The 13,048-nt window shown below is 33.7% G+C and overlaps 1 protein-coding gene and 1 pseudogene across 1 annotated transcript; both read left to right on the top strand.

The window, feature by feature from the left end:
* The first annotated feature begins 221 nt into the window (after positions 1 to 221).
* Positions 222 to 7,705, top strand: LOC146746024 (protein turtle-like). Its single transcript, XM_085498900.1, has 10 exons — positions 222 to 258; positions 694 to 734; positions 1,202 to 1,531; positions 3,037 to 3,327; positions 3,470 to 3,769; positions 4,087 to 4,410; positions 5,194 to 5,493; positions 5,782 to 6,075; positions 6,869 to 7,026; positions 7,616 to 7,705. The coding sequence occupies exons 2-10, from the start codon at positions 698 to 700 to the stop codon at positions 7,703 to 7,705; spliced, it is 2,124 nt and encodes a 707-aa protein (XP_085355026.1). The 5' UTR covers positions 222 to 258; positions 694 to 697.
* A 3,024-nt stretch (positions 7,706 to 10,729) lies between these two features.
* On the top strand, positions 10,730 to 10,828 carry LOC146746023 (small nucleolar RNA U3; annotated as a pseudogene).
* Positions 10,829 to 13,048: the final 2,220 nt, after the last annotated feature.

Here is a 13,048-nt window from a genome sequence, read left to right as displayed (position 1 = left end):
ATGGGTTTTACCCAAATACATGATATATTGCTGTCAAATTCAAACTATGAGTGTCAAGGGTGTCAGCTGTCGATGTGTCATCGGTGGCCAACTGGCGATATTTACATATCAAGTACGTTGATGACATCAACCTAGGTTGCCAGTACTTACTTCATCCATAAGTGACATTTGTGTTGACCTGATTCATGAATTGCATTCCAGGCTGTCCAATAGGTGCGAAGCGATGAGCATGTGAAATTGTCACTCCTGTAAATGAAGGTATGCCCTTGCACGTCGGAAAAGCACATATTTCAACATCTTATTTTTCCTGGAAAAAAAATCCAGGAGTAATTACATTTTGTAGTCTGTGATGCTATATCAAAATAGACTGCAAAATATCCATTTAAGTTTGTTTCTGTAGTAACGCTTGGATAATACATAATATTTATATTTAGTAAGTATTGTGAAAATAAATATTAAAAACTATACAGTCAAATAAAAGCGCTCTACCTCTGTGGTATTTTACATTGATCAATACCGTGCCGAATATTTGCGACTAAGTCGTGTTCTGACTATGAAATCACCATTCAATTGAGCGATAAACAATCGAGATGTTATACAAATATTACATGTACATTCTAGAGAAATATATATGCTACTTTCATGGAAGTGGTCCACTTCACTGTATTCATGTCAAAGTTCATTTGTTTGCAGAAACATGTTGACAACCATTGTCTTTCTAACTACACTTGCAAGTAAGTATATGTACTTACGATTTAAGAGTCAGTTTCAAATACGAACTTAAAGGTGCACATGAAAATGTATTATAAGAGAAAACTCGGTAGAGATCATGTATATGATGAAAACATCATTTCATATTAATACCATGAGTGTGTCTACATGTCAGGAGTATACGACATAATGTCAATTCAATGCACCACCCTGGGATCAAAAATATTCGGTCCATAATATCTACTAGTCGATTTAACCTCTATTATACATATAATTGTTAAGTACAGTTTTTTCGTCAATTCATCCACGATAACCACTACTACGATGTACGAGATTTATACAATTTTTGGAACACCTAATATGAAAACTTTGTCTATAGATCTTATAATTAATCAACAGATACAAAGTAGAATTGTTGTAAATGGTCCAATTGTTTGATCGTATACATGTATATACTCGAAACAATTGTATTCTTATTGTACATTCGTAGTTGCAGCAGCGATCACTGTTACTGTGCCTGAATCACATGTCACTTCAATTGAGACCACATCAACAGTATTGGAATGTACATTTACTACAACTAGCAGTAATCCACTGATTTCATGGTATAAAGGGAGTAGTACAAGTACAGGTTCTCTGATTATACAAAAAGACAATTCCGGGGTTTTTCCTCAGTCTGGAATCACAAGACATGACATTCAAAACCAAGCTAGTCTACTTATAACGGATACACAGTTAAGTGATGCTGACAAGTATTGGTGTCAAGTAGAAGGTTTAGGTGATCCCAGAGATGAAAAATCAATTACACTCACAGTAACACGTAAGTATCCTTTTTGTAAATAGCCTAACATTCATTTACGCATTGTATTGTCTGAGTCAGATGTCTGGTGCATTTTAGCCCACCTGGTTAATTTACTTCTCAACATAGTTGCATAATAGAAATGACCAGGTTCCGAACCTAATGGCTATTGACATATGGTACATGCGAGGTAGTGCTGGCTAGACACAATACTATTGCCCTTGATTTGATTCGAGAGGACCATTTACTTTGCACTGTAACACAGTCACTTGGGGGCTGAAAATCAATAAAAACTATTTTTTTGAAGAAAAAAAATCCTCTGCTATACGTATATAAATAAGCAAGTTGTGAAACATGGCACCTAGTAAATCGACACCCTGTCGGTTTCAAATTTCGATTTCTTACCTTAAAATGTGAAACAAAAATTTTAGAGGGGATCAGGTGTTACGTTAATAACCATTGTTTGTAATCGCTAACTTGGTTTTATTCAAAACTGCATAAATCCCGCGTTTTCTGATGATATCCAACGATTTCATAAACAAAAATGGCCAGCAGCCAGAATCAAGGGAGATTCGCACAGAGTTCTGGGTAAATCAAGTGCGCATACTCATTTTCAGCCAATCAGGCGTGCCGTAACAGCGAGTATTTCCTTGATTTACCCAGAACTCTGTGCGAATCCCCCTTAATTCTGGCTGCTGGCCATTTTCGTTTATCAAATCGTCGGATATCATCAGAAAACGCGGGATTTATGCAGTTTTGAATAAAACCAAGTTAGCGATTATAAACAATGGTTATTAACGTAACACCTGATCCCGTCTAAAATTTGTGTTTCACATTTTAAGGTAAGAAATCGAAATTTGAAACCGACAGGGTGTCGATTTACTAGGTGCCATGTTTCACAACTTGTTTATTTATATACGTATAGCGGATGATTTTTTTTTCCAAAAAATTAGTGTTTATTGATTTTCAGCCCCAAGTGACTGTGCACTGTAAGTAAGAAGTAAGGAGCAGGTTATGCTCCATCATCGCCAACTTCGGTTCCGAAATATTGGTTGATAGGTTGATAGGTTGATAGCCGATTTGTGTTTGATTGCCTGGCGACAAGTGGATGGGGCGGGACAATAACACTGGTTGTTAGTTACAGTTATGCATAATAATGAGGTCACATAATCATATTATTAATCATATTTTTTGCCTATCGCTTTCATTATAGCACTGGTTGCGTATTCCGCTCTATAGAAGTGCTTGCAATATTACAGATATCAGTATTAATGTGGTTACCTGAAATTTATAGTTAGTATTTAATAGACAACTATGCATGTTTATAATGTAGGAGGTGAACCAAAAAGCAACATGGAATAAATTCTGCATTTCAGTTTCAAGGAAGAGACTAATATTTTAAAGTCGGATCAGAACTTTTTATATTCCAGTAAATACTGGTATCATTGACATAAGATATATACATGGGAGAAATGTTAATATTATTATTACAAAATATAAATAGATGCTTTCTTATATCTACATAGCTGCAACACCACCATCTCAGCCTACAATAAGTATTACAGCTGGTAGTAATCCATCCAATGCAGGCAATATAATCAGATTAAAATGTACATCTACTGGTAATCCCACTCCGAGTTACAGCTGGCTAAGAGATAATCAACCACTACCTGCAATAACTAGATATCAACTCAGCAGTGATGGCAGTGCATTTACTATTAATCCCAGTGACAAAGATGACAATGGAAAAACATTTACATGTCACGTGACTAATGTTAAAGGAAATAAGGATGAACACATAATACTTAATATAAGGTGTAAGTAAATAGCCATGGATAGCGAACATATACAAGTTACATGTATTATAACAACAATGTACGACTTCTTGCATGGTACCGGTACTCGAAAAATAGTTGTACTAAATTATATTATTACCTCCACGATTGTATTGATTACTAGATGCTCCAGATAATCCAGATTGCACTTATCAGACTACCACTTCATTATCTTACCTACTCGATGACGAAATGAAAATAAGATGTCAATCAACTGATGGCTATCCATTAGCAACATTACATTGGTATTATAATAACAATCAGATTCAAGGTTTATCGTCATCTACAAATGGTAACACAGTTTCACAGGATTACACATGGAATCTGATAAGAAATGATAATGGGGAAATGTATAGGTGTGAGGCGACTAATGTTATACAAATTACACCATTAACATGTCAACTTGGACCATTCAATGTCTACTGTAAGTATATATTATATATATTATTATATAGAAATGATAATCAAGTAATGTATACATGTAAAGCTACTAATGTTGTACAAACTACACCATTAACATGTCAACTTGGACCATTCAATGTATACTGTAAGTATATCTTATATATGGAATCTAAATAGAAATGATAATCAAGTAATGTATACATGTAAAGCTACTAATGTTCAACAAACTACACCATTAACATGTCAACTTTGACCATTCAATGCCTACTGTATGTATCCTAGTTATGGAATTTTATTTCAAAATCGTTAGAATTATTAGGTCAACATTTTCGTTTACAGTTCCAGCAGAGAGTGTGACATTATCTGGTATAAACAATCCTGTGAAGGAAGGTGAAACTAAAATACTGACTTGTACCACATCAACCAGTAATCCAGCATCTCAGATATCATGGTTAAAAGATAACAATGTATGGACTGCTAATACATATGAATCTATTACATCTGATGTTACAAGAGATGGAGATTATAATGGTGAAATAAGTGAACAACAGATGACAGTATCCATACAAGCAGAACATAACAATAAATCATATCAATGTCAATCAAGTCATCCAGACTTTACTGGTCACGTGACCTCTACTGTCATTGAACTTACTGTATATTGTAAGTAATTTAGAAATGTATTACAATTCACATTTGTTGATTTCACGGCCATGGTTACTTTAAAGCGGGAGGGTCGTCACCTGCGCAAGCGACGATAACAACACACGCTAAAAACGCAAAGGCTCATGAGTAGACGCTTGTTTGTAAACAATGACACGCTATTTTCATCTGACGCATACGCAGGTGACGACTCTCCCACTTTAATTGCATGTACAAAAGCTGCACTATATTTTCATGGTAATGTTAAACAACATTCTGTTGTGTGTTCTTTTGGAACAATTTAATAGAACATAAATTTTCTTTATCACGCTAAAACCGTATTAATAATGATTAATGAGTGTAATGAGTCTACACAATATCACGTTTTACGGTAAAGACTGACTATCGACGGTTTTCTGAATTGACTTGTATACCATTTACAATATTTACATGATGAACACAATCAACAGTTATCAATAGCCATCAATGAAAATTCAAGAGATGTTAAACAAAAGTATAATAGAATTAACTGAATTTGCTTTCCAAAACGAAAACCACTCCTCCTTCTCCTAGGTTTTAAAAACCAACTTTGGCTTGTATAATTGCCACTGTTATTGTGCGCTGCAATATGAACATAATGTCATAACATTAAGGGTTATGCTGTATATGCATTCTTATGAAGTACTACTTGATTAACATGGTGTTATTTAAATAATAATACGTTAACTATTTTTGATCTTATTTAGCTTTAAACGTGATTTGCAGCCTACTTGATAAACAGCAATACATTATACTGTTTTTCAGATAAACCATTTGTTGTGAACGTATCACACAATCAGCGATCGTATGCAAGCAAAGGGAGCGTAGCAGAACTACGATGTGAGATTGAAAGCAACCCACTTCCATCGGTAATATGGTATGGTCCGAATAATCAACCAATAAATAATGACAGTAGAGTCAGTATCAAAACAGTGTTACGTGGAACCTTACATGAAAGCATATTGACAATACATGATACAAGGCTAAGTGACTATGGTAGTTATTCCTGTTTTGCAGAAAACGATATTGGCAACACAACATTTATTGTCACGTTCAACGATAAAAGTAAGTATTGTCATTTTTCATTTTTACACTTGCTATTCTATGCAAATTAAAAAGTGCAATCATTATAACTCAATGATTAATAAATTCATTGCAAATATATTAAAGTAAATTTTGAATATTTGATTGTGACACCATGAAATTGGGGAATACAACAAGTATAAACTACAGTTTGAGTCTGCTTACATTACTGAATTAATCTTGGATAATAATCTAGATAGTGCGATAGTTTTGTAACCACTGCTTAACTTGTTTTTATTATTACCTAATAAATGTACAATTCACACATAGGTGTTCCAGATGCACCGAAGTCCATTATTCCAATCACACGGTACTATGATAGTCTGTTTGTTGTTATAATACCCGGATACAATGGTGGAGATACAAATACAACTTATTTTATACAATATCGTTCATGGATAAACGAATCGTTCGTAGAATTGAACACTGGTAGCTCAGAGACAACCAATACCACAATAGGAATATTAAAATTAACACTGTCAACACCCTATGAATGTAGAGCTTATGCTGCCAACACAATTGGTATAGGACCATACAGTAATAGTTTTATAATCAGAACATTAGGTAAGTTGAAACATTAAATGAAAATACTGGTAGATTGTTGCGCTAAAGGACGCACCAACTCCACTTTGCTTATTTTTTTATCTAATTCATTGTGTGGCACATGTAGCAGAGTATTGCAGATATAGTTATTCGTGTTAAATGTTTAACGGTAGTGAATTGGTTTTCTTTCTTTACTTACAAAACAGCTTATTACTACGATTTTACGCACTCAATTTTTCACCGTTTATGTGCGAATTGACGTAATCCGAAAATCGATCAACAGATATATATACTATAGCAAACCTTCCTATACACAGATAAATTAACATAATCAAAAACGATGCGCCAGTAAATCTAAAACTTTGAATAATGTACTTGTGAATCATAAACGCAGTAAAACACTACGATAAAGACTTTCAGTGTTCGACATTGTGACATTCTTTCGTTTTTGAAAAAAAATGACAAGATAATTCAGAAATTTATATTATGATTCATAACGAAATGTATTTTTGCCTTTTATTTAATTTGAATTATGACTGAAGGAATCTGAATGAAACTATAAACTATGTAGTGTGTTCAAAAACAATAACGATAACAATACTGTAGTTTATTGCATAAAAACGAAAGAATTTCACATGTCGAAAAGTCTTTATCGCAGTGTTAGTATTTAAATGTGAGTAACAGTGTTATGATTGTGAATGGGTTGAATTATGAAATTACAAACCGTATAATTACATCGATCTAATGCAGTTTTGAATAAAGTAATGGTCGCAATTGTTATAATTAATTCACAATTTACTGTATCCATTTTTAGATGAACCAATCGTAAAACTGGATCATGCTACTGTTAAATTGAGCTGGACACGTCATGAGAACAAGGAATATACATGTGTGAAAATAGAAACACGTGGCATCAACATCACGTGGGACGTTGTAACAAACTGTGTCAACCTAGATGTACTGGAGTACAAAGTAAATGATACAAGTAGCGATTATAGAATCACATATTGCACTAAAGATGGGAGTTGTGAAAGCTATGCCTTCATTGCATTACCAATGAGTACAATCAATGGTAATAAACTGACTTGAATTGCTGCATTCAGCATACTTTGATGACTGTTAATTACAGAAACATTGGAAGTATTATTATCAATATCATATATAACACACTTGTTATAATCATAAGCTGAAAAAAAATTCTAATCATCTATTCTCTGCGTTGCGAGGTAATTTATGGCGAATGTCAACACTAATATTTAAATAATAAAAAAACACTAAATGTAATTACAGTTAACACTGGATGTAATTATAATAACCATGCCATTTCAGGTTGTATCAATGGTTCATGTAGTGTAGGTATTATTGTTGGGATACTCACAACTTTACTGGTAACTATTTCAACTGCTATTGTGATTAGTTATGTATTACATAAACGTCGATGGAGCAAACACAACCCCTAATCAGTGTGTAATTAACATGCATATTATAAAACACTAAAAATAACTCTTTCCTCAGTCTTTAATACTAAGCCATATTTATTCCAATATACTATTTTATTCAGACTCCTAAGGATGATCGCGAGTATACAGGTCTATCAGCCATCGGAAAGGAAAAGGACCACATCTACGAAATACCAGAGAAAGTAAATTAGATTAGATAACTACCACCACCACTATCATGACGAGTTGAACACCTTTATCTCATATTGCTGAGATATTATATTTTATTACCTTATTGCATTCAAATAGTGGTAAATTTTGTCAGGATGTTGACAAAGGTGGCGGTTATATATCACTCAGTACTGGTACCAGAAAACAAGAATCTGAATATGAGATGCCACTACCACGATAAATAGATGAATTAAGCACAATATTTCATACTGATAATGTCAAGTAGTGTCTCTCTCTCTATACACTATTTATATTTGTGAGTGAACTACCAAATTGTTATTTTAGAGGACACTTTTGGATTGATTAATGGATACATCTAAATAAATTCAACAAGATAACTACAGTTACAATAAAAGGTCGTATTCAATTAGAAACTTATAACACATATATTACCAAATACAAAAAATATAGTGATAAATGTTGCATCGTATTGACTAGTATAACTATATATTCTCATATTTCACTGATATCTAAACATTTTCTGCCGATTCCCAGTCCACATTATGCTAATTTTGTATAAAAATATGATTTCAATCTCTAGATGTAAACCTTGTGAAAAGACCATACATTCACACTCGTTTGATCTGATCAGAATTTATGATCATTATATATTGCCACATTGTAGATACATAAAGTAAGTGAAAAACTGTTCTATAACATATGTATAGCACGAATTAGTATACACACAGCCATGACACGGTGACGTATTACTTCCCCGAAATGATTTTGACAGTTTTATCTCTTACATTCTTTCTCTACATACTCTTAGCATGGCCTACTTTATGTTTTAGTATCTATGTTTGCTCAACACAAGAACAATATATGCAGTTTGTGGACGCACATCCTGCCATCACATCGGGGTGAGTGAATTGTGACGACTAAATGAATTAAAATGTCGCTTCATTTACTCATTGTAATAACAGCGACGTTAGACTGGCACAGTCTGGGCGATTTATTTCTTTTTAAATTCAAAATTAAATAAAAAATATAGCGAAATGGAGGTGTTGACTTGACGTTTTTGCCGCGCCCTCTGTGGTAAAAGCAAGAACTAGTGTGGTTTCATACTAGTTTTTATGTTAATGATCAGAATGACATGCAAGAACGTTATCCAATCAGAGTAATTTGACCTTTAAACTATATCTAGTTAAGCTTTGTACCTGAAGACTTCACTATTTTTCAAGTTTCTCGATCGTCACTCATAACAAACGAATTATTATTTATAACGTTCCGTACAAATTATTCTAATGGAGAGAAGTAGCCTGTGTGTAGCTTTATCTCGTCTGGGTTACAGTGAAGCGCGATCTGCACATAAGACAATAATAGATGGTTTTACTGACGGCCACGACTTTTTCGTTACCCTTCTCACCGGAAGCGGCAAATCGATTGCATTCGACTTTGCTCCGTTCTGTTTAGATGAAAAACAGTTTGGCACTGTCGAATCAGATAACTTGAAAACCATAGTAATTGTCATCTCTCCTTTGGTTGCGGTGGTGCAAGAGCAAGCATCAAAGCTGCAGAAACTTGAGCTGAAGACGTGTTATTTTCATGCAAAAACGAACACTATACCAGACGACGTTCAGCAAGGTAACTTCGACCATTATGCTTCAACTGGGTATTCAGCAGTCCGGAAACCATTCTAGCTAACAGAAAACTGTTACTCTCCAATGTTTTTCCATTATACAGCGCGCACGCCCCCACTCTTTTTCTGTATATGTTCAGTGATGTCACTGCATATCATGAATAATAATAATAACAACAGATGAGCTGCAAATAAGACCAGTCTGTGGTGATTTCTCGTTCACCCCACCTTTCGCAAAACTATTTTTTTCCATTTTTAAGTGCATTATTGCTTATTCAAGTATGATATTAAAACAAGAGACAATCGAATAAAATGTCTGAAAATAGTATTAAAAAAATAGGAACCGACCGTGTAGTAAATAAATATATCTTTTTCAGAGTGTTGAACTGTCAATCTTGAGGAGACAACGAGATATTATATACCCATACAGACCAAATTTGAAAAAAAAGGAACATAGTTAAAAACTATCAGCTGGTACAACGCATTGTGAGACTAGATAATACCTCTACATATGACTACTGAATATCCACCGTAGATGCAAGCCAATTTGACCGTTCGAGTGAATGACGCTGTGATTATATATATATTTTTATTTATTTTTTATTTGCTCTTATAGGCCACTTGTCCCTTTTGCTTATTACAATACTGATGCAACAAATCTTTGGTCAAAGGTCAAGTACATCTTGTCTCAACTTAAATGCATTTTGTATAAAAACAGCTAAGTTACTAATAATTTCAAATGAATTACATGACATTAAAGAATAAAACTTATTTACAGATGGATTTGTATAAGCCCAAATGGGAATGAGCCGCTTTCTAAGCATCTCGTACAGAGGACATATCATAATGAAATGATATTCGTCCTCTACTTCCATCATGTCACAGACTCGACAAAGTCTAAAATCAATGTCAAGCCCCATGATCCTGCCGCCCTCTATTGCCAATACATGACTGGAACATCTAAAGCATGATAATGTTCTTCTCAATTTAACATTACTAATAAATAATAAATAATCTTCCCTTTGGAATAGGACTTTGAAATTACAATATGTACGTAGTTTGTCTTTTGTACACACCTCCGCTCTCCAATTTTGTCTGAAAATATCATTTGCCCTTGACATAAATTGACAGAGAAAGGCTTCAGGGTCACCAGGACCCTGCCAAAACCACACTTCACCAAAACCAAACTCAAAAAGAATAGATTTTATGTGTGTTGCCCATGACGTTCTGCCATTTTCATCAAGATTGAGCGCAAGTTTATAAGCTTGCTTAGCAACTCTATTTGGGTGCATGCTTACTAGTCTTAGCCAGTATTCATACACTTTTTGACTGTATAATTATATATAGGGTATCTACCACACTCTCCGAGTACTGCAACGTCGGATGTGGAAGACTTAACTCCTAAAAACGCTTTGCAATATTTTAACTGATCATACTTTTAGGGATCATTTCTATAGTATGTATCACGATTCCATCACTGAAAAGTGACGAGAAACGCAATGACGCTGTGATTGGTAGTAGTTATTTGGAAATAGGCGGTGACCAGTAGATATTTTGAGAGGGAAGACGGTGTATTAGTGTGTCCTTCAGTCTTGAGCAGAACTGTTTTAATTTTTTTTCAGAGTAATATTGCTGAAATGTTGCTTTTTCCCTGTCAAATATATGTTAGCTTTATTGTTTCAATATTTTTTGGTAGCTGTTTCCAATAAACTGGACATATCATCTGGTTAAATCAGTGTACGTGATAATATATTGTTTTGAATGAGACAGTGTTTTTCTATTACAAGTGAAGTTTATACGAAATTATACAACAAGTCAGAATTTAAAACATTCATAAATACAAGCAGCTGAGACGTTTGACATGAATTGAGGTCAATGTGTAAGGTATTGAGGACATAAACCTAAGTTGCCAGTCGTTACTTCAAACATAAGTGACCCTTTGTGTTAACTGGTATTGTGTACCGCATTCCATGGTATTCGACGGTTGTTTAGCGGTTCGTTTGAAGTATATATTTAACGTTTCCATTCAAAATTATAGCACATATACTCCAAAAATCTTTGTTTATGTATTATTCACAAATAAAATAAATACGTTCAGTTATATGTGTGTGATTGTGTGTATAATGTCGTTATTTGTCATTCACAACGATAGAGTATCGCAAACAAATATCCAACTCATAGTCACAAAAATATAAATCAATGCATATATAAAACATCGTATATTGGGCCATCATATTGTATATCAACACAAACACTGTCAATGCACAATTTAAAGTTATCTTAAATATGGTAAATTTTGAATCTATCCACTAGTTCACTAGAACCATAAATACCTATGTCATCACATGCACATTCGTGGATCACTACTTGCTAACCACTTTAAATACTTAATACATTCTTACAACATGCAGGTGATAGGAGCAAAGATGAAGAATCGGTTTTCCTGCGCATCTTTCTTTAAATTATTATGTGATATTTAAAAATACAAAAAAAGTGTTTATTTCAGTTCTAAAAACGTTCATTATTTAATATCCATATTTCACATATATAACTTATAGAAATAATGACAATGCCGTAAATTCGTAATCCCTTTTGAATAGTAGACAAACTAATTCAGAAAATTCTTTGATAAAAGATCTAGACGACCTATGATTGAATCTAGCTTTGAATGACGTTTTATGGATATCAAATACAAATAAATTTGGCATGCCATCTATAAATGTTTGCAAATGTCATGAATGACTTATGATTAGCACGAAATAATTTTTGATGGAAGTTATTCGTTTGTAAGTAGAATTATTATTATTTCCAGTAAGCTCAAGTTGACAATTATTAATGTTTTATTTCCCTTATATCATTTTCAATCCCATACTAGTTAATTACCTTGACACTGCGCTGACAGGTCTTGGATTTGAAATTACGGCACAGAGTTAAGTTGTTAGAGTTTTGATATGTCATTATAAAATGATGATCACGTTAGAAAATATCTTTATTATCTAATAATCACATATACATATATATGTTGGATTACAATTCCAAACACGTTTGGACGATTATGCGTTCTGGTTGGGGTTGTGGTTCGAATAAGTTGCGAAATTAACAAATATCAAAACGTCGTTATGAGCATAAATCAAAATATATTAAACATTATTAGCTGAAACCATTACATTTATTTGCAATGACAAATGAATTGCGAGCCTTCCCCCTCCGTCGTATTATAAACAGGGCGTCTCCTCTGTGTGACTTTGGGTCATAAAAAACGTATACACTCAAAAGTACTTGCCATTGAAGACATGAATAGCTATGTGCATGTCAAAGTTCATCAACCCGGATATTTCAAGTTACTTAACTCACAGAACCACCATGTTTATTTCCATTTATGTTGTTTTGGCTGGTCTTACAAGTGAGTACATGACATTATACACAATATAGTAGTGATATAAACACATTCCATTACTGCTCGAAGGGCCTGTCAATCGTCATATTGTCCATGTTCATTTAAGTTATCTTCACTGTGTAATTAGTAATTAGTAATTCAGTTTCTATATTTCGTCACTGATACAACTCAATCCTAATCTGTAGAAATGTATATATGCATTACAAATACCCGATCACACATTATGCACGCAGTCTATATTATATGCAACTACGTACAACCCAACTCGAGTTTAATTTGATTGTGTACATGCTAATTCCATCGACGTGTGCATTCAATTTGCCGGAAAGCTACCTAGATACCACGGGG

Source organism: Saccoglossus kowalevskii, chromosome 5 (genome assembly GCF_978046115.1).
Source record: "Saccoglossus kowalevskii chromosome 5, keSacKowa6.1, whole genome shotgun sequence".
Taxonomy (NCBI): domain Eukaryota; kingdom Metazoa; phylum Hemichordata; class Enteropneusta; family Harrimaniidae; genus Saccoglossus; species Saccoglossus kowalevskii.
The sequence above is the reverse complement of the archived record's forward strand: the minus strand, read 5'-3'. Positions and strand labels throughout refer to the sequence as shown.